The sequence below is a fragment of the Neomonachus schauinslandi genome, chromosome 13 (assembly GCF_002201575.2).
Source record: "Neomonachus schauinslandi chromosome 13, ASM220157v2, whole genome shotgun sequence".
NCBI lineage: Eukaryota > Metazoa > Chordata > Mammalia > Carnivora > Phocidae > Neomonachus > Neomonachus schauinslandi.
In genome coordinates, this window is record NC_058415.1 from 85,984,546 (window position 1) to 86,004,282 (window position 19,737).

General features: G+C 54.8%; 1 protein-coding gene across 6 annotated transcripts; it reads right to left on the minus strand.

The window, feature by feature from the left end:
• Window positions 1–2,202: 2,202 nt before the first annotated feature.
• On the minus strand, window positions 2,203–13,975 carry ST6GALNAC6 (ST6 N-acetylgalactosaminide alpha-2,6-sialyltransferase 6). Of its 6 annotated transcripts, none has more exons than XM_021691230.2 (6): window positions 13,866–13,975; window positions 10,738–10,828; window positions 9,978–10,157; window positions 6,937–7,343; window positions 4,395–4,502; window positions 2,203–3,704 (listed from the first exon to the last, which is right to left on the minus strand). In XM_021691230.2, the coding sequence occupies exons 2-6, from the start codon at window positions 10,750–10,752 to the stop codon at window positions 3,284–3,286; spliced, it is 1,131 nt and encodes a 376-aa protein (XP_021546905.1). In that variant the 5' UTR covers window positions 10,753–10,828; window positions 13,866–13,975; the 3' UTR covers window positions 2,203–3,283. The 6 variants fall into 6 exon arrangements, with proteins under 6 accessions (XP_021546905.1, XP_021546906.1, XP_021546907.1 ...); XM_021691231.2 differs by lacking the exon at window positions 13,866–13,975 and adding an exon at window positions 12,773–12,919; XM_021691232.2 differs by lacking the exon at window positions 13,866–13,975 and adding an exon at window positions 12,591–12,684.
• Between the last annotated feature and the right edge of the window lie 5,762 nt (window positions 13,976–19,737).

A 19,737-nucleotide genomic window follows, 5' to 3' on the forward strand; every position in this document is an offset into this window, starting at 1 on the left:
ACAGCTGGAACCACGCAGAGCCTAGCTGCCCCAGGCAGGCGCTGAGCTGAGCATTGTAGGCAACAGCTGGAGTGGCTACTTTCAGGAAGGACACGTCAGGTCTGCAGATGGTGGGAGATGCCCCCAGCCCCAAGGGGGTGGGGGTCAGGGGTAGAGGCCTGGGGTCAGGGGTAGAGGCCTCAGAGATGCACAGGGATATGGGGGGCTCTGAACCTCAAAGGAAGAGGTAGGTTTGGTCCTGGCCACACTGGGGAGCCAGTGAAGGTTTCAGAGCAGAGAGGACCATAGTGAGGTCGCTTTAGGAAGTTAGTTTTGGCAGTGAGTGGACCAGTCTCTGCTGGGTCCCATCTGAGGCAGTGAGTTTGTGGGGTTGAGGGCCCCGTGCCTCCTGCCCTCAGCATCTTCCCAAGTCCTACCTTCTGATGCTAAATTGAACTGTCCCAGGGTCCACCCCCAGCAACCAGCGCCCCTCTTTTTTTTTTAAGATTTTATTTTAACAGAGAGAGCACAAGCAAGGGGAGCGGCAGGCAGAGAAAGAGGGAGAAGCAGGCTCCCCACTGAGCAGGGAGCCCAACACAGGGCTCGATCCCAGGACCCCGGGATCATGACCTGAGCCGAAGGCAGACGCTTAACTGACTGGGCCACCCAGGCGCCCCACCAACCCCCCTCTTAGTGCCCTCCTATGGCACCTCCCTTCATGCCCACAAATGAGCAGACAAAAGGGCCACAGTGTTCTGGGAGAGAATCTACCTAGAAACCTCTGCCTGCACCCACATTCCCAGAAGCCTTTGTGTGGGACTGGAAGTGTGCCATATTGCCATCTTACCATTCCCTTGCAGGGCCTTAGGCCCCCCACGTAAGGACTTTGCAAGGAGTCCCTGTCCCTCTGACAGGCCAACCACCACCACCATTACTGTACCTGGTGAGCCCCAGGTCTGGGCCCTGCAACGTCCCGGCTCCTGTCCATCCTGCTGCCGTCCAAGGGCTGTGACTTAGCCCATCTCGTGCTGATACTCAGGGCCTTTTCCCATCTAGCCCCAAGCAGCCTCATTTCCCACTGCTCCCTCCTTCTGTGGCCTCGCTGCTGACTTGAGTGAGGCTGTGGGTCCGCCCACCAGGTTTTGTTCGGGCCATTCTCCTTCCCTCACCAATTGCACCTAACGCAGCGCAAGACACGTGACGGCATATTGCATGAACCTACACCTGGGCGAGAGACAAAAGCAGGGTGCCCCTCTTGCCTCCCAGCTCTGTGGCCCACCCTCCCAGCTGGCCCTGTGCCCGGGGAGAGCTCCTCCCCCGAGTCCCCGCAGCCCACCCTGGTCTCACACAGCGCCCTTTGTCAGGCCTCCGCTCCCAAGGGCATCTTATCTGCCTAAACAGGTTGTAATCTGCCAGGGTCACGGACCCCCTTCCTCCTGCCAACTGGGAGTAAACAAACCCTTTTGCCTAGAGGGTGGCGGCAGCCCTGTGGAGTCCAGGACTCACCAGGCTCCTCCCAGGGCTGCAGCCGTGCGGCCTCCTCCCCCCTGGGCCCTGCAGGAAATTTCCACTCCCTGCCCTCAGCGCCCCCAGGCCCTAGAACCAAACTCTGAAACCCCCGCCCCCAGCAGTCGCCCCTTCATCGTGCTGCTCTGGCTTCCTCCCTCCAGTCCCCTGAAGCTGCTTTGGCCGACAGCGCTATCATGCCCCCCTCCCCCTTCTCCCTGCCAGAAGCACTGCCCCCCGAACTTCTGCAGGCCTCCTCCTCCTCCTTCAGGCCTCAGAAGAATGTCACCTCTACAAAGTGCCCTGTGTCATTGTCCCGCAGTCCTTAGCACCCTCCAGGGCCTGTCTGGGACAGAACTGCCATAGGGCCCCTCCCCTTCCTAGAACTCCCTAGAACCTGGAGAACAGTGCCTGGACCTGTCTCACCCATGAGTGAACCAGGGCTCTGAGAGGTGAAGTGACTTGCCTGAGACACAGGAACGGGGGAGGAGGGACTGGAAAAGCCAGGTGGGCTTGGTTCTGGGAACCCCACACACCTCTGGAGCTGCAAGGCCTCCACCCAAGCTGCAAAATACATGACTCACTGGCCGGCTGCAAAAGTTGGCCATCCTGTGTGTCTCCCAGCCTGGAGGGTGTGGGCACTGTCCTGAGGAAGCCCACAGCAGGACCAGAGAGAGCCAAGCTGGATCCAAGAGACACAGGAAACAGAACCAGAGCTTAGGTGCATTTATTCCTGTACAAATCGTTACAAAACCAAGTGTGGGGTAGTTGCCGGCTCTCAGCCCCCACCCCAATGTGCAAAGGCTTGCTGCTGGCCTCTTCCTCCTCCACCTGACCCCTCCCGCTCCACAGCCTCCTCCAGGAAGCCCGCCCTCCAGTCTTCCCTTCCAGGCTCTGGAAGAGCAGGGGCAAGCCCACCCCACTGAGGTCCAGCAAAAAAGTGCCTGATGTAGAGTGAGGGGGCAGAACCCAGGCGACATGGCTCCTGGTCCCCTGAGAGCCTTCCCAGGCCCAGCTGAGGGGAGACCCTTGGACGACTCCAGCAGCTGCAGACAAAGGGACTGCATGAAACCCCAGTGTGGCTGGGATTCCCCTTTCTCAGCCCCAAAGGCTACTCCAACAGGTGGAAAGCCTCACTGCTGGATGGCAGAAAAGGGAGCCTGGCTCTTTAAGAGCCAAACTAATGGCAGCTGAGTGGAGGGACTAAGAAAACAGCTGAAGGTTTGTCCCCTTCCTATTAGACTCCCCCCCAAACCCTGTGGGAGTTTACGCAAAAATACCCTAAGTTTCCAGGAGGAGGTGAGGAAGGGGACTCTAGACTCCCAGGGAGTTGAGCCCCCCAGCAAGGGGTGGTGGCTGGAGGGGTCCAGTCTTAGGGAAGACAGACCCAAGGAGGTCAGTGGGGAAATTAGGAGGGGGCCTCAGACTCCACGTTAGAACCTGACACAGGCAGGATGGCGACCAGAGAGGGGGCAAGGGTTTTGTCCAAAGCCAATCAGGGCAGAGCCAAGACCCGGATGCTGGCTCCCACCTCTAGGAGCCACCGCCCCCCCCCCAAGCACCCCACAAATGCCCTGGCCTGGCCTCCAGACACAGCTCCCACTCCCGTGCAACCTCTCTTTCTGGCTCTGGGAAGTGAGGGAGCAGCACAGAGCTCCCAGCTCCGGACAGGACCCCCTTGTCCCAGCCAACAGGGAATGTTGGGGGGGGTCCATCCTGGGGCTCTGAACCAAGGCCTCGTGGGAAAGCACATGTCCTTAGCCTCAGATAACTTCAGAAATACCCTGATTGACTATGCTCAGACCCTGACTGGACAAGAAATACCTCCAACACCCCTGATTAACCACATAGCTGAAATCCCTGATTGGTCAAGAGATACCCCCAGGCCCACACTGGCTGGAGGATACAAGGCCCTGATTGGCCCGAAGACACTCCGGCCAGCCTTGATTGGCCAGGAGATGGCCCTTGGTTGAGTGGCTGGGAGGAGAGCGGCCTCTGGCGCACCCCCGTGAGAGGTCCACAGGCAGGGTGGCCTAGGCCCAGGAGGGGTGGGAGAAGGTGATTCCATACAGCTGGGCCCAGGAGGAGAAGACCCTCTTCTCGGTGATGAAGCGGTGGTGGTTGCCCTTGCGGCTGTGCTCATTCTGGATGTAGGTGACACACTCGTCTGGCCCCTTGGGCTCATAGTAGTGGTAGGGCATGCGCTGGCGGCGGGGCCGCTGGCTGGGGCAGAGCAGATGGGAGCGGTCAGGGCAGGGGGAGGCACCAGTGGGGCCCTTGTGCTCCCCAGCTCCTGACTTGCGGGAGGACTTCAGTGGGGGAAATCCCTGCCCCTCCCAGAGCCTCAGTTTTCCCATCTGTAAAATGGATGTAGGGTGGACTAGATTTATGACCACCCAACTTTTTTTTTTTCTTTTAATATGATTGAAACTTTTCCTTTCCTTAAGAGGGTGGTGGTGTAGGGTAGCAGTAAGAAGTAAGGGCTCTGGAGCCTGGCCAGTGCTTACTGTTTGTGGGACCTTAGGCCACTCACAAAACGTCTTCCTCAGTTTTTCTCATCTCCGGAACAGAAAGAATAAGGCAACTGTCCATTAGGGTCCCTGTGAGGAGTAAATGACCTAACAAATGTAGCCAGGCCTGGAACATGGTCAGTACGCGGTGAAGAATAGCTGTCACCTAGTGGGCTTGTTGTATAATATTATTAATGATAGTGATTATTAATATACGAACTCTGGACTCTGGCTGAGTTGAGGGGAGGCCCCTGAGATAGGTAGCCCCACGAAGCCTAGATCTCCGCAGAGCAGTTTGAATACCATTAAATAGAGGCCCTCAAAGGCACCCCCCAGCCAAAGTTTCCGGGGTTCCATCCTGCAGCCAGTGACTGGGTGTTGTTGGGAGGGGGGGCTCACCTGCAGTAGTCGGGGGGGACCATGCCATAGACGTGCACGTGGTCACACAACTCTACTGCAATCACCATGGTGAACCAGCCGGTGCTCAACCACGAATGGGACTTTTCCCTGGGGGCAGAGAGGGGGCATGATGAAGGGGCATGCAGATGGGAAGGAATGGTCAACCCCACCTGGAGCTTCCCAGAACTCCTCCCACACCCCCTCCATTGGGGCCCTCTCCCCACTTCGGTGACCCCCTAGTCCAGCCCCACCGTGGGAGCATGTACATGCTGGCAGAGGGTGGTCTGGGCAGAGATGCGGGGTGTGGGGAGAGCTCCTTTGAAAGAACAGTGCATGCTGGGAATCAACTCCTGGGGAGATTAGTCACAGTAGGGCAGGCTGCAAGTGACCATGAACTTACTAGACTCATGGTCTTGCTTGACGGAGCTTGCTAGAAGCCGCTGTGCCCACACTAGAAGCAAACGCCTAACGGGAGCCTCATCAGAGAAGGCCACGCTGTGACCACAGGTTCAGAGCAGGGCATGGAAAGGAGCCAAGGGCCTAGAACGGAGCTGCCCACTAGAGCAGCCAGGAGCCACATGTGGGCACATGTGGGCACATGACGTGTGGCTGAAATGTGCTATCAGTATAAATATGAACAGGATGCTTTAGTATGAAAGAACGAACACAGAAAATGTCACTGGTAGTTTTTGACTATATGTTGAACTGAAAATAGTTTGGATATATTTGATTGAAGGTGGTTCTTTGGGAAGTTTAAAAAGAAAATAAACCTCTCGTGAGACTGACAAAGAGAGAAAAGACACAAGTTACCGATATCAAGAATAAAACAGAGGATATCATCACAGACCCCATAGACATGGGAAGGGCAATAAGCAAACCATAAACAATTACATACACAAATTTCCCAACTTAGATGAAATAGGCCAATTTCTTGAAAATCAGAAACTACCAAAACTCAGCCAAGATGAAACAGATTAACCTGAGTATGTGTGACTATTAAGAAATTGAATTCATCGTTCAAAACCTTCGAAAAAAAACTCTCCAGGCCTAGATAGTTTCACTGGCAAATTCTACCAAACATTTAAAGAAGAAATAACACCAATTCTACACATTTTCTGAGGCCAGCATTACCCATAAGACCAAAGTCAGGTAAAGACAGTGCAAAAACAAAACTATAGATCGATATCTCTCATGAGCACAGACACAAAAATCTCAACAAAATACTAGCACATCATATCCAGCAATATATAAAAATAATACACCACAACCAAGTGAGGTGCTGTATTATTGGTGGTGTAATAACCAGTTTATTCCAGAAAAGCAAGTCTGATTCAATATTCAAAAATCAATCAATATTCAAAAATATATATGGTAGTATAATCCACCATAGAAATAGCCTTAAGGAAAACCACATGATCATATCAATTGAGGCAAAAAAAACACGTGATAAAATTCAATATCCAATAATGATGAAAACTCTTAGCAAATTAGAGAAGGGAACTTCTTCAACCTGATAAAGGACAGCTAAAAACTCTACAGCTAACATCTTATTCAATGATGAAAGACCAAATGCTTTCCCACTAAGACTGGGACCAAGGCTACTGTCCCCACTCCCCACACAACTTGACCTTGTATCAAAAGTCCTGGCCAGTGTAATAAGGCAAGAAAAAGAAATAAGATGTATACCCATTGGAAAGGAAGAGATAAAACTGTTCTGAATTACATGTCCTTGCAACATGACTACGTGTAAAGAAAATCCCAATGAACCTAGAAAAATCTCCCAGAACCAATAAGTAAGTTTAGCAGGATTATAGGATATAAAGTCAATACACAAAAATCAATCGTATTTCTGTATACTAGCAATGAATAATTAGGAACCCCTAAAATTTTAAACATAATTTATAATAGCTCCCTCAAATCTTAAATATTTAGGGATAAATCAAACAAAGTAAAGGATCTCTATGCTGGATGTATTGGGTTACACAAAATATATTAGAATTAATTTTACCTGTTTCTTTTTACTTTTTTAATTTGGCTACTATAAAAATCTAAATTACATATATGGCTTGCATTCTATTTCTATTGGATAGCAGAGGCCTAGCTGCTTTGGGGAGATCAGCCAGAAAAGGACATGCTGGGAAAGATGTATCCTTAGGCTAGAGCATGCTGGGAGCAACTACTTGCCTAAAGCAAGACATGCTGGGCACAGTGAATACCTGCCACGAGCGGTGGGGAGCTCTCCTAGAAAGATGCTAGGCATGTGCCACCTTAGAGCAGAGCATGCTAGGAGCCCTGTTCCCTCAGAGCAATGCATGCTGGGAGGAAGCCCTCCTGGGGAGACAACACAATGCAGAGCATGTTGGAAGTGACTCCTGCTAGGGGCTGGACATGAAGAAAATTCCCGAGGAAAACCTAACCAGAGGGTGGCAGGAAGTGACCACACCCTGAGAACAGTGCATGCTAGGAATAACACGCCCTCTGGGCAGAGAATGCTGAGGGAGAGCACAGGGCTGGCCAGAGGGGGCAGGCAGGAGGCTGGTACCTGTCCTTGCCCGTCTCACCCCGGAAGAGGTCGTCAAATTGGCGCATGCGGCCGGGAGAGACGGCATAGGCCTCCATGTTGGGGAACACCAAGCCTGCCCGCTGGATGACACGCACAAGGCTGCCCTGGGGCTTCTGCATCTTGTTCGGCGGCCCCCAGAAGATGAACACGGTTTCAGGGGTCCGGTTGACGAACTCCTGGGGCCTCCGCAGCACACGGAATACGCTGGAATGGGCTACCACACGGAAGGTGGTCTTGTTGCCTACGTCGGCTGAGTAGCCCGTGGTGGGCGCGTCGTTCATGCGGATTGTGCACTCGGCTCGTTCAATCTCGGGGCCCAGCTTGGTTCCCAGCAGGTGGCTAGAGCTGGTGACAATCACACACTGGCGGCACCGGGAGGGCAGTGTCTGGGAGGGGGCAAGGAAAATCAACGCTGTCTGTCACATCCACTCAGTGCCAGGCCCTATGCTCTGTACATCCAGGCCTCTAGGAGGCAGGAATTATTTTGCTCATTTTATTTTATTTCTATTCATTTATTCATTTATTTATTTAGAGAGCACGGGGTGGGGGGGTAGGGCAGAGGAGAGGGAAAGGGAGAGAAAGAATCTTAAGCAGGCTCCACGCCAAGCGCGGAGCCCAATATCGGGCTTGAGATCATGACCTGAGCTGAAATCAAGAGTTGACCGCCCAACTGAATGAGCCACCCAGGTGCCCCTATTTTGCCCTTTTTTTTTTTTTTTAATTTTAATTATTTATTTGACACAGAGAGTGAGAGAGCACAAGCAGGGGGAACAGTAGACGGAGAGGGAGAAGCAGGCTCGCCGCCAAGCAGGAAGCCCAAAGCGGGGCTTGATCCCAAGACCCTGGGATCATGACCTGAGCCAAAGGCAGGTGCTTAACCATCTGAGCCACCCAGGCACCCCTATTTTGCCCATTTTAAAGACAGGGAAACTAAAGGCTATTCACTTGATATTCAACAAATATTACAGCAAGCTGGCTAATGGCCAAATACCAGGGACAGAGCAATGAATAAAAGGGACCCCACTCCTGCCTTCAAGAGGTTCATGGTCAGAGAGACAGACAGTAAACAAATAAAAGACAAACTAATGATAGGTGGAGTAAAACATGCTACAAAGACAATACAATAGGGGCAAGGGATCAAGAGGGACAGGAGTGGGGACTACTCTAGAAAGATCACGGGGGGGGGGTGGCTCTCGGAGCTGAGACCTGGAGGATGAAAAGGAACCACGTAGGAAAGTACTCAAGGCAGGAGGAACAAGCAAGACCAGAGGTTCTGAAGTGCGAATGACCACAGTGTGTTGAGAAGCAAAAGAAGGCCACTCGGCTAGGGCAGACTGAAGGAACAGGAGGACAGGACAGTCATGCAGGGATGTCCCCAAAGTCACACAGCAGAGGAGTGCAGTGTTTGGGTAGGAACCCAGGTCTATATGGCCACAGAGCCCCAGCCTTAGTCCAGTTCCCCTAAGAAGGCATCCTTCCCAGGGCACCCCTGACATTTCCACACTACCCACAAACAAGACACCACCTTGTCAGTCAGGAAAGGGTGTGGAAGCCCCCTCTGGGCCTCTGGGCCTCTGGGCCTCTGGGCCCCACTGTTCCCCACTGGTGAATGAGTTGGAACACATGTTCTCTGGGGCCTATTTTCTGCCCACAGAATCCTGTTTACCCTTTAAGCCTAAGCTCAGGTTCTACCTCCTCCAGGCAGTCTTCCCTGAGCCCTTACTGCAAAATCCAACAACAGGTCCCATGGACCTCAACTGATGACTTTTCCAGCTTCCTTGGGCTCTCCTGGCTTCCCCTGTCCGGCTGGAAGCAGCCACAAGCCCAGCGCTGCCTCATTCCCTGCTGTGTCACCTACACTCAAGCTCTTCCACTTTTCCCAGGTTCCATTATTTTTTTTATTTTTATTTTTTTAAAGATTTTATTTATTTATTTGAGAGAGAGAATGAGAGACAGAGAGCATGAGAGGGAGGAAGGTCAGAGGGAGAAGCAGACTCCCTGCCGAGCAGGGAGCCCGATGCGGGACTCGATCCCGGGACTCCGGGATCATGACCTGAGCCGAAGGCAGTCGCTTAACCAACTGAGCCACCCAGGCGCCCCAGGTTCCATTATTTTTATTTTAAGAGTTCTTAGGGTCTCGATTAGGTGCTGATCTATGGGCCCCTTCCCAGTAAGGGTGTATTCAGATCCTGAGAGACTTAGGAGGATTTGTGAGGGAGGAGAGGAAGACAGGCAGGATCAGAAGACCTCCTCCTCCTGGAAGGTGTCCATATTCCAGGCCATTGATTATCTCCCTGGCATCCTGGAAAACATTTAGGGTTTAGAGGATTATAGGGTGAACCCCAAAAACACAACCTGAGTCTCATGGCTACCCAAGGCAAACAGAAGCCCTGGGAATAACGTTTGGCTTCTCTACACAGCTGCAACTCTGAGGGGGGTTGGGGCAATACCCTGGCTCCTCCCCTCCCTTGCTGTGTGGCTTTGGATAAGTGACTTTACCTCTGAGTCTTGGTTTCCCCATCTCTTCAAAGGGGCTAACAATGCTGACCTCACAGGGTTGGTATGATGATTACTGCTAATCACAGTGCCCAGCACACACAGCAGGCAACTGACAAAGGACAGCCATTATTATGACTGTTTTTGTATTGTCAAGTACTCGAGTGCTCAGCTCCCAAACCCTGTGTGGACTCCCCAGCAGAGACAGAGATCAGTGAAGACCAGAGACACCTCTCCTTAGGGATTCTGACTCAGGAGGCAGTAGGACATCAGCGCTAAAAATGGGACCTTAAAGAAAACAGAGGCCCAGAGAGAGACAAGGCACCTGTCGGAGGTCACACAGCCAACAGGGGGCTGAAGGCACTGGAACCAGGGCCATGACTGCTGGGGTCCCCCCCTTTCCTTTAGAAAGAATGGAAGTAGCAGAGAGAAGAGGTCGAGGAGGTGGGAACAGAGACGGTGGGCAGTGGGGAAGATGAGCCGTCAGCCCGGTCTTGGAGAGCTCCCCAAAGCGGTCACGCTACCTTGTTGCCAAGAATTGGGACGTACGCGTCAGTGATGCTCCACTTCTTGAGGTTGACCGGCCTGCGGGTGCGGCCCCGCAGGGAGCCATAATGGAAGACATCATTGGCACTGTTGGAGCTGTAGAGGATGAGGATGGTGATGAGGGCGAAGAGAACCACGAACACTGCTGAGCGCTGCTCCTGGAGAGGGGAGAGGCTGGTGAGTGCCCAGCCACCCTACAGGCCCCCACCTCAGGTCCTTGCCACCTGCCATGCCCGGCTCATTCCTGCTCGTCATTCCAGACGGGTCCAGGCACCACCCCCATCCCAGCACCAGTCACACTGCATTCAAACTGCCGTCCCCCCTAGTTAGACCATGAGCTCTGAGGGCTGGGACCGAGGCAGCTCAGGAAAACGTGAATGAATGGATCACTCTGACACCGTCAGAGTGATGCTCAGAACATTCTGTCGTCTTTGACTCTGACCACTGCCCCTCCCCCCCGCCCTTCCCAGTCACCTTCTCAGCCAATCCTTTACCACAGATGGACCAGTCAAACCTAGGAGGACAGAGGTAGACCTAGCCCAGAGAGAGACAGGAACTCGCCCAAAGCCAGAGATCAGTGGCCACAGCAGAGCTCAAGCCAGGGCCTCTCAGGCATCAGGCACTTCTTGGTAGGAAGAGACACTGGTGGTGGCCTGGGTCTGAGGCAGGTCCAAAGGAGCCCATTTTGCTGAGGAAGTAAAAGGCTGAGATGGGGACAAGAAATGAAGGGGGACTTACTTTGTTGCTACTCATCTCTCTCCGGCGTCTGCTGAGGGGCAGGGGCCGGCGTCCTGCAGGTGGCCCAGGGGGCAGGGATGTGGGGTCACACCTGCAAGTCACAGAAAGGTTATGGCTTGGGCACTCTCCCCTAATACAGCTGATCAAAGGCTACACCCTCCCCACACAACCAGCTCTCCTACCCACCCGTGACTTCAAGGCTCAGGGCCATATCCATTTTGCAGAGGGAGATACTGAGGCCCAGAAAGGGCAGGAACCTGCCTGAGGTCACACAGCCAGGTGGTGGCAGAGCCCTGTCTCTCTCCTTGCCCCTGGCTCTCTCCCACTCTGCTCTCTGAGCAGGGACCTCCCCACACCTTAGCTCTCCTAGAGGGCTGGCAGGCCTTAAAGCTGGCTCCCCAGCTGGGGGGCTTGTCCGCCGCCCACACACACTCCCAAACTCTGACTTAGGTCCCTGTGGCCCTGGAATAAAGCAATATTCCTTCTAGGTCCCCAAACTCCTCTGCACAGGCACCCTTCCAGATCTTGCACAAACTGTCCCCTGTATCTAGAACACCCTGCCCTCTTGCACCCTGCTCATGCCCTCTCATCCTCCAAGCCTGGGGTAGGCCAGCAACTTCCTGTGTGTCACCTCCCGGCTAGGCTGAGAGCTCTCAGATCCTCACTCACATTCTCCGCTGTGCCTCCGAAGCCACGGAAATGGGTGCAGGAGGTTCGCTGAATGACTTCGTTAATTAACAATAAGATCTTCGGCGATTAAGGGCAGACTCACCAATGGGCTATAATCAGAGCCCCACCCTGAGAGTGGGGGTGGGGGGGTCTCCAGTAACGTTGCAGCCCAGGACAGACCTTCCTTCCTGCCCATCTGCCCTCAGCGGCCGTGGCTGTGAGGGGACATCCTCACAGGTCCTAGCTCCCTCCAGACCTCAATTTCCCCACCTGTTAAAAGGGAGTAAGTACTTGCATCCAGCCACCTCCACCAGATTCAAGGCCAAAGGGAGAGTGTGCAGAGGAAGAAGCGGGTGCCCTGGGCTCCCCAGCTCGGTCCTCCCCTCCAGGGGCCTCCCAGCTCCCGCCGCTATCCCCGCCCCCTGACCTGGCCGCTGTTTACTCCTACACTGCCACCAGGAATAGCCACAGAACCTCAGGCCAAAGGAGGCTCCCCCCAATGCCTCTCCTGATTGGTTGGGCTCCGACTCCGCCCACTGACCAACCCCGCCCCTTCTCCGCGGGAGCCCCCCTGCTCCCAAGCCGGGTCTCAGATTTCTCCCGAGCCGGAGGGCCAGTCAGGGAGCCCTCGGGACTCTCATTGGGTCCAATGCCCGCGATACAGATCAGGAAACTGAGGCTCATTAGAAGACAAAAGCAGGGGCGCCTGGGTGGCTCAGTCGGTTAAGCGACTGCCTTCGGCTCAGGTCATGATCCTGGAGTCCCGGGATCGAGTCCCGCATCGGGCTCCCTGCTCGGCGGGGAGCCTGCTTCTGTCTCTGACCCTCCCCCCTCTCATGTGCTCTCTCTCTCTCATTCTCTCTGCCTCAAATAAAAAAAAAAATTAAAAAAAAAATCTTTAAAAAAAAAAAAAAGAAGACAAAAGCAGCTTGTCTTTGGACTCACAGCCCGTTAGGGCGCAAGACAGGAGTCCAGAATCCCTGCGTCGCTCCCACCAGCACTGACCCTCTGGCAGTCCAGGCCCTCACCGTCTGGGCGGAACCTCTCCTCACTACCGTTTCCTTCTTATGCCCCACCCCCACCCCCCACCCCCGCTCCAGACACACCAGGGCACTCCAGTTCCCAGGCTCACCCCCTACATTCCCACCTTTGCCTGAGCAGTGCCCTCAACCAGGTCCACTGACCCCCTGGTCAGCCCCGTCACAATCCTGCTCTGATAAGGCCACGGTCATACAGCATCTCAGGTGCCAGTGTGAATCCCGGTTCCACCACTTACTGGCTGAGGGGCCTCGGGCAAGCCATGGGACCTCTCTGAGCCTCAGTTTCCTCATCTCTGAAATGGTAATAATAAGAGTAGGTAACTTACGGGGTTGTTGAAAGGATTCGAGCAGATGTGGCAAGGGAAGCACGGGGCTTGAAAGTGCTCGGTCAGTGCCTGTCAGTAGCTGCTAGTCTTGTGGTTATTCATTGTTGGAAGCCTTCCTCACCTCGAGCTTGTGAATGAAAACACTGCCCCTTCTCCGACACCTAACCTAGTCACTTCCCTCTAATATCGAGGAAGGTGTGCAGGAAGCCACACTACGCATCATCCACTCACCCCATCCTCCTGGCAACGCTGCAAGGGAAGGGCTCTCATTCCCCATTTCACAGATAAGGAGACTGAGGTTCAGAGAGGCAGAGCTGCCCAGAGTCTGCTAGGGAGCCTTGTTTACAGGCTTGTTGGCAGGGAGCAGCCCGGGGCTGATCCTGCCAGGATCTCTTTCCAGGATCTCCCTGGGCTGGAATGGGCCAGAGGCCACCAAGTTTGTGCTCAGCACCCGGCCTAGCACTGGGGAGCAGGCCTGCTGGGGAGCGACTTGCTCAGGCTGGGGAGGCGGCAGCTCAGAGCGCTGGGCCAGGAGCCTGTCCTCAGCCCCGAGGCTGGCAGTGCAGGAGGGCTCAGTCCGTGGGCTAAGGGTGGGGGCCACACCCTGCCCTCTGTTTGGGGGCTTTGCCTCTCTCAGCCGGGGGAGTCCTCCTGCAGGGTCGAGACGCCCCCACAAGCCGCGTGGGAGGAGGGCTCCGGGGAGAAGGGGGGGCTCCTAATGTCTACATGGGGGGTCGCTGAGCCCGTGGGTCCACTGGTGGGGGGCGACTCACCCTCTCCTCTTGCGCTGACCCCTCCCCAATTCCCGCACTCCGGGCGGTCCAGAGCCCTAGCCCCAGCTGGGAAGAGGAGGGAGGCAGGACGGCGGCAGGTCCCCGAGCTCTAATAGGGTAGTCAGCGGCAGGGGCCCCGCGAACCCTGCGACAGCCCTTGGTCGCGAGGACCGGGATCTCCAGGCGCGGCTGCCGAGAGTGGGTCTAGGGGAGCCCTGGGGCCCCGCATCTTCCCCCTGGACCGGGGGGTCGCGGCCCCTGCCCCTGGGCGCAGGTAGCGCCCCCCTCCCGCTGCCCGCCCCCGCGCGGCGCCCGCTCACCTCCCCCGGGGAGCGCCCGGCCCCCCGCGGCCCCCGAGCCCCCTCACATGGCGCCGGGAGCCGAGAGCCGGGGTCCGCGCTGCTCCGGCCGCCCAGGCCCCGCCGCAGCCCCCGCCCGCCGGGTCCTAGCGCCGCCGCCGCCGTCGCTCGGGCCCAGGCCGGGGAGGCGGGCGGAGCCTGGAGGGGCCGCGGGTGGCTCCGCCCCGGGGCGGTGCCGGCGGGGAAGGGTGAGGGGCGGGTGACCCCGAGCCCTGACTGCACTAGCGCGTCGCTTGCTCCTCTGGGCAGTCGGTAGTGGCAATGAAAAAAAATCACAACAGCCTTCCGGAGCCCTTCAGTGTCAGTCGGACCCGCTTCTATCTCGCTTCATTGCCTCCACGACCCGGATGGGGAAACTGAGTCCCGGGGCACACTGCGCTTGGAATCAGTTGAGTTTCTCCTGGGCTCCCCTACCCGGGGCCTCCAGAGCCCTGTATCCACTAGTCACCGTGGGTGAACTCAGGGGTCCTCCCTTGGATTCAAGTCCAGCTGTGCCACCTACTAGCTGTTCAGGGTTGCATATTACTTGCCCTTCCTCTGCCTCTGGAAAATAGGAAGAACGACCTCATAGGGTGTTGTCAGGATTAAAAATGTTATGTTACTTCTTAGAGTCATTGAGGTATTCATGACATCGTTTTATGTGATGTGGCCATGACAGGGGCCTGCTTAAAAAAACAAAGGAACAGGGGCGCCTGGGTGGCTCAGTCGCTAAGCGTCTGCCTTCGGCTCAGGTCATGATCCCAGGGTCCTGGGATCGAGCCCCGCATCGGGCTCCCTGCTCGGCTGGAGGCCTGCTTCTCCCTCTCCCTCTCCCCCCGCTTGTGTTCCCTCTCTCGCTGTATCTCTCTCTGTCAAATAAATAAATAAAATCTTTAAAAAAACAAAAACAAAAACAAAGGAACAGCCCAGCTAAAATGAAGGATGCAGATCAATATGCTCGGACAGGAAGAAATGTCTAGGATATTTACAGGCTATTTAAGTGAAGAAAGCAAGTGAAAGAAGTTAATCATTCTGGAAAAGGAAATAGTAAAAATTTGCTTTCCGCTCCTGGATATGTCCCCTGGAGAAATTCTTGCACATGTCCACAAGGAAGTTTGGAGTAGCAGGGCTTGACATAACACAAAACCGGAAACACCCCATATATTGGTCAACAGGAGAATGGATTTGTTTCCTTGGCAGGATGCCGAGGTGGAATATTATATAGCAGGGGAAAATGAATGAGCTACAATGACATGGATGGATTTTAGAAACATGAGCAGTGAAAAAGACAAGTCCTGGAAGACAAAACTATACACTAAATTGGGTTTTTTAAAAGATTTTATTTATTTATTTGACAGAGAGATAGAGAGAGAGCACAAGTAGGCAGAGAAGCAGGCAGAGGGAGAGGGAGAAGCAGTCTCCACTAAGCAGGGAGCCCGATGTGGGGCTCGATCCCAGGACCCTGGGATCATGACCTGAGCCGAAGGCAGCCGCTTAACCAACTGAGCCACCCAGGTGCCCCTATACACTATATTGTTTAAGCATATAGCTGGCACCCCTCACAGCCAGGGACAGGTTTAGCTTTTGCCTATCCAAATGATTAAAGTTTTAAACCAGCAAAAGTCAAGAACACAGCTGTCTCTGTGGGGGAGGCAGGGATGCAAGGAAGGGGAGGGGAGGGGAGGAAACACAGAGGCATGCAGTTCTAATACCACTCTGGTCTTTCAGCGGGGACCTGGGTTCAAGAGGTTTGTTATATTATTATGTTTTATAACTTACAAGTATGACGCATGCCATCATTTCTATGTATCACAGTATTCAAAAAGAAAAGAGAAGGAGGAAATAAATGAAAATATGGAAATACCTTTGGCCTGTCAGTGATTAAAGTGTTAAGAGTGGTTATTTCCAGGGATGCCGGGGTAGCTCAGTTGGTTAAGTGTCTGTGTTTGGCTCAGGTCATGATCCCAGGGTCCCGGAATCGAGTCCCTCATCAGGGAGCCTGCTTCTCCCTCTGCCTGCCACTCAGCCGGCTTGTGCTTGCTGTCTTTCTCTCTGACCAATAAATAAAATCTTTAAAAAAAAAAAAAAAGAGTGGTTATTTCTGGAATGATGAGATTATGGGCTGCTTTGGGTTTTTTTGTTTTTTGAGGGGGGTGTTTCACTATATTTTCCAGAAATTTTAAGATAGTGATTACACAATGTTTTTATATTTAAAAATGAATTTTTTTTTTTTAAAGATTTTATTTATTTATTTGAGACAGAGAGAATGAGAGAGAGAGCACATGAGAGGGGGGAGGGTCAGAGGGAGAAGCAGGCTCCCCGCCGAGCAGGGAGCCCGATGCGGGACTCGATCCAGGGACTCCAGGATCATGACCTGAGCTGAAGGCAGTCGCCTAACCAACTGAGCCACCCAGGCGCCCTAAAAATGAATTTTTAACTTATAAAAAAATGAACTGCATCTATAACATGATTTCTTTTAAAAAATACAGCTGTCTATGGCTGTATATTTGTAAATGTACACAAAAGGTCTGGAAGAATCCACACCGGACTACTGGTTGTAGTCTCCCCCGGAAAATGGTTGTGGGGCAGGAGGGGTGGGTGCTACCGTTACCTTTTGCTTTGTCAAGTTCCAGGTTGTTTACACTGGACTCATTTGTTTTGTTTTGTTTTAAAGATTTCATTTATTTATTTGACAGAGAGCATGCACAAGTGGGAGGGGCGTGGCAGAGGGAGAGGGAGAAGCAGACTCCACTAAGCAGGGAGCCCGATGTGGGGCTCGATCCCAGGACCCTGGGACCATGACCTGAGCCGAAGGCAGACGCCCAACCAGCTGAGCCACCCAGGTGCCCCTGGACTCACTTGTTAATACCACTTTGTGTTCCATTAAAACAAAAGTGGGCTGGGGGCGGGCCCAAGGTCCGTCGTCTAGGCTGTGGAGACACCCCCACTTGGCAGTAGGGCTCAGTGGAGAGAGCCAAAGGTGGATTCAAGGCTTCTTGCCCCCCTGCTGTCCAACTCCTTCTGCTTCCTGAGCCCCACCCAACTTCAGCCACCAGACCTTGCCCTGCCAGCCCCAGGACAGAAAACCGCGGGGCAGGGAACAGGGCAGTCCGGTGGGAAGCCTGATGTTGGGGGTTCAGAGAAGAGGAGCCCCTTACCCGAAGTCACCCCGCAGGTTGGAGGCTACACCAGGGGCGGGGGCGTCCTGTCCCCAGCTCTGCTTCCTGCCCCAGGCCAATGACAAGGACTCCAGAAATCAGAAAGTGCGACAACCCAGCTCCTGGACCAAATCCGGACCTGGAGCGCCCCCCTCAGGCCTGCCATGTCTGCGGGCCCAGGCTGACTCCCGGAGGCTCGGTTTTAGGGCCGGCTTCCCTTTCCTGGGCCCCAAGAACAAGAACAACATGTCAATAATCACAAGGATAAGAACAGCTCCGGTGTGTCGGGTGCTTTCTCCTGCGCTAAGCACTTTGCAGACAGACCTCACTGAATCCTTAAAATAACCAATGAGATGGGCACCAGGCTCCAGGGGGAGAAAACGAGGCTCGGGGTGTGCGCAGGTGCCCAGGCTGGGATTCCCCCACGCCTGTCTGCTGAATAACCACGAGCTGCTCTGCCCGGAAGCCCCAGGCCTGCCCCACGCCCACAGCAGGGCCTTCATGGATGGGCGGCCATATTAATGCTGGTGCTACCCTCTAACCCTGCCCAGAGTCTGTCCTCCCCACAGGGCTGCCCGTCCATGGTCTGCCAGAGGTGGCCTCTGCATCAGTCTTTCCTGTCCCAGAGTGGGGGTCCTAAGTGTGACCACCCTTCCTCCTTACCCCTTAGCAATCTTTGCCCTAGGAAGAGCCCACAGGGACCTCCTCACCCACCACCCCAGCTCCCAGTTTACACGGATGAAACCAAGGCCCACAGAGGGGTCAATACCCGCCCCAGGCTCCCCACTGCCTCCTGGGCAGAGCCAGCGTGGGAGCCAAGCCTGGAAACTGTAGCCTCTTTCCCTCTGGACAGAGAAGGAGCCCAAGGGAAAGGCCTTTGGAGGAGAGGCCAGTAAGAGCCCCCAGCAGGTGTGGGCCTGCACACAGGCGCTCTCCATAAGCTCACGTTACCTAGGCAGTGCGCCTGGAACCAGGAAGTAGCTGGTTCTTGACAGGCTGGAGTGGGCAGGTGGGCCCAGGTGACCCTGGACACAGGAGCCCACTGGTATCCAGAAGAACCGGTAACCCTTTCCTCACCCGGTAGATGAGGTGTGAGTGTGAGTTCCTGGCCTGGTCCCGAGTTCCTTCTGAGAGAAGAGACCCCTTAAGACACTTCCAGGCTGTGAGGCTCACCTGGTTTCCCCTTTGACCTCAGGAGGAAGTAGATGTGTCCCCAGCAGGCCTGCTGAGGGCACAAAGGAGGAGGGCTGTGGACAGGAAAACAGAGCCCCAAAGAGGGGCTGCACACCACAGTGCCCCACCCCCACCACACTCCTTGCAGGTGGGAGGAAGCTCCGGCCCCCAACTCACCTTGTGGAAGCTGCTGCAACTCCAGTGGCCGAGAAGGGGCTGCCTCAGAGAGCCTTCGGCTGGCCCAGAACCCTTCACCAGAGCAGCCAGGGGTCCTCCTCTTTGGCCCGGAGGAAGTAGCTGGTGGATTGTTCCTGCCAGGTCACCACCCCAGAAAGACACATTATTTAGGCCAACCCAGCAAAAAAACATCCATCGGGGGCAGGACCAGGACAGAGGTTCCTCTGTGCACTGGGCGCAGGGGCTGAGCCAGCATCTGGGGGCGGGGGGAGGGGGATGGAGCCGGAGGAGGTGGCAATCTCTTGGAAGGGGGTTGAGTTCAAATCCCATCTGGTCCTTGGAGACCGAGGTTGAGGCTGTGAGCAGGGAGGCAGCTGGTGAGGGTGGGAGGTCTTCTTGCCCCTCTGTCACTGCCAAGGGGGGACTGGGTTAGCCAGGGAGATCCTTTTGAAAATGATGGGTCCCGCCTATCAAGTGCCAGCCCTGGGGCCATCTCTCTGAATTCATACAATCCCCTGGGGTAGGAACTACTTTTTTTTTTTTTTAAGGAGGCTCCACGCCTACATGGGGTTTGAACTCACAACCCTGAGATCAAGAGTCGCACACTCTACCAACTGAGCCTGCCAGGCGCCCCAGTAGGGACTACATTAATACCTTTTACAGATGAGGAAGCTGAGGCCCGGAGAAAGGCACTAATCTGCCAGGGTTCCACAGCAGGAGACTGAGCAAGGCCAGGACTCATTCCAGAGCCATCCCTCTGAGCCTGGAAGCTCCCCTCCCAACCCTCTGCCTGCCAGGTTACCTCTGCCCAATACCTGGCCCCGAGACACTGGCTACTGCCAGGCCAGTGGGCCCGCCTGGCAGTGGGGAGGGGGTGCTGGGTCACCCGGACTCCCTCGCACAGCTGGCCCCATGATTTGTGGGGGTCCAGTGCCAAAGGAAAATGTGCAGCCTCTTAGTAAATAACAGAGTAAGAATTTCAATTTGACAATAGCAGAGCATTATGCTAAGCATAGGACTCTGAACAGCTGTCCAGGTTACAGGCTCATGAAGCAGGCCCCAGACCCTGGGGCAGGGAGCCAGAACCCCAGGGCTCCATCCCAGCTGAGAGCCCAAGGTCCTGGGGTCCCGGTTCTCCATTAGTCTCCTGGTCTCCAGTGAAGGAAGGAAGGAGGGAGGGAGGCAGGGACGAGAGGAAAAAGGGAGGGAGGAGGAGTGAAGCCCTCTGGTGGGCTCTACCCAGCCCCCTAGTGCAGGGCCCAGGCACTCAGGCAATCGCATCCTGGCGCAGCCAAGCGGCTTCTCCTTATCTGTAAAATGGGCTAACACTAGCCCCCTCCTCCCAG

Coding starts and splice junctions, on each gene's coding strand:
- ST6GALNAC6 (XM_044920386.1), bottom strand. Junction 10,158..10,737: donor GAGAGATGAGTAGCAACAAA/GTAAGTCCCCCT, acceptor TCCCCTCTCCAG/GAGCAGCGCTCAGCAGTGTT. Junction 4,503..6,936: donor GGTGAGACGGGCAAGGACAG/GTACCAGCCTCC, acceptor CTCTGCCCCCAG/GGAAAAGTCCCATTCGTGGT.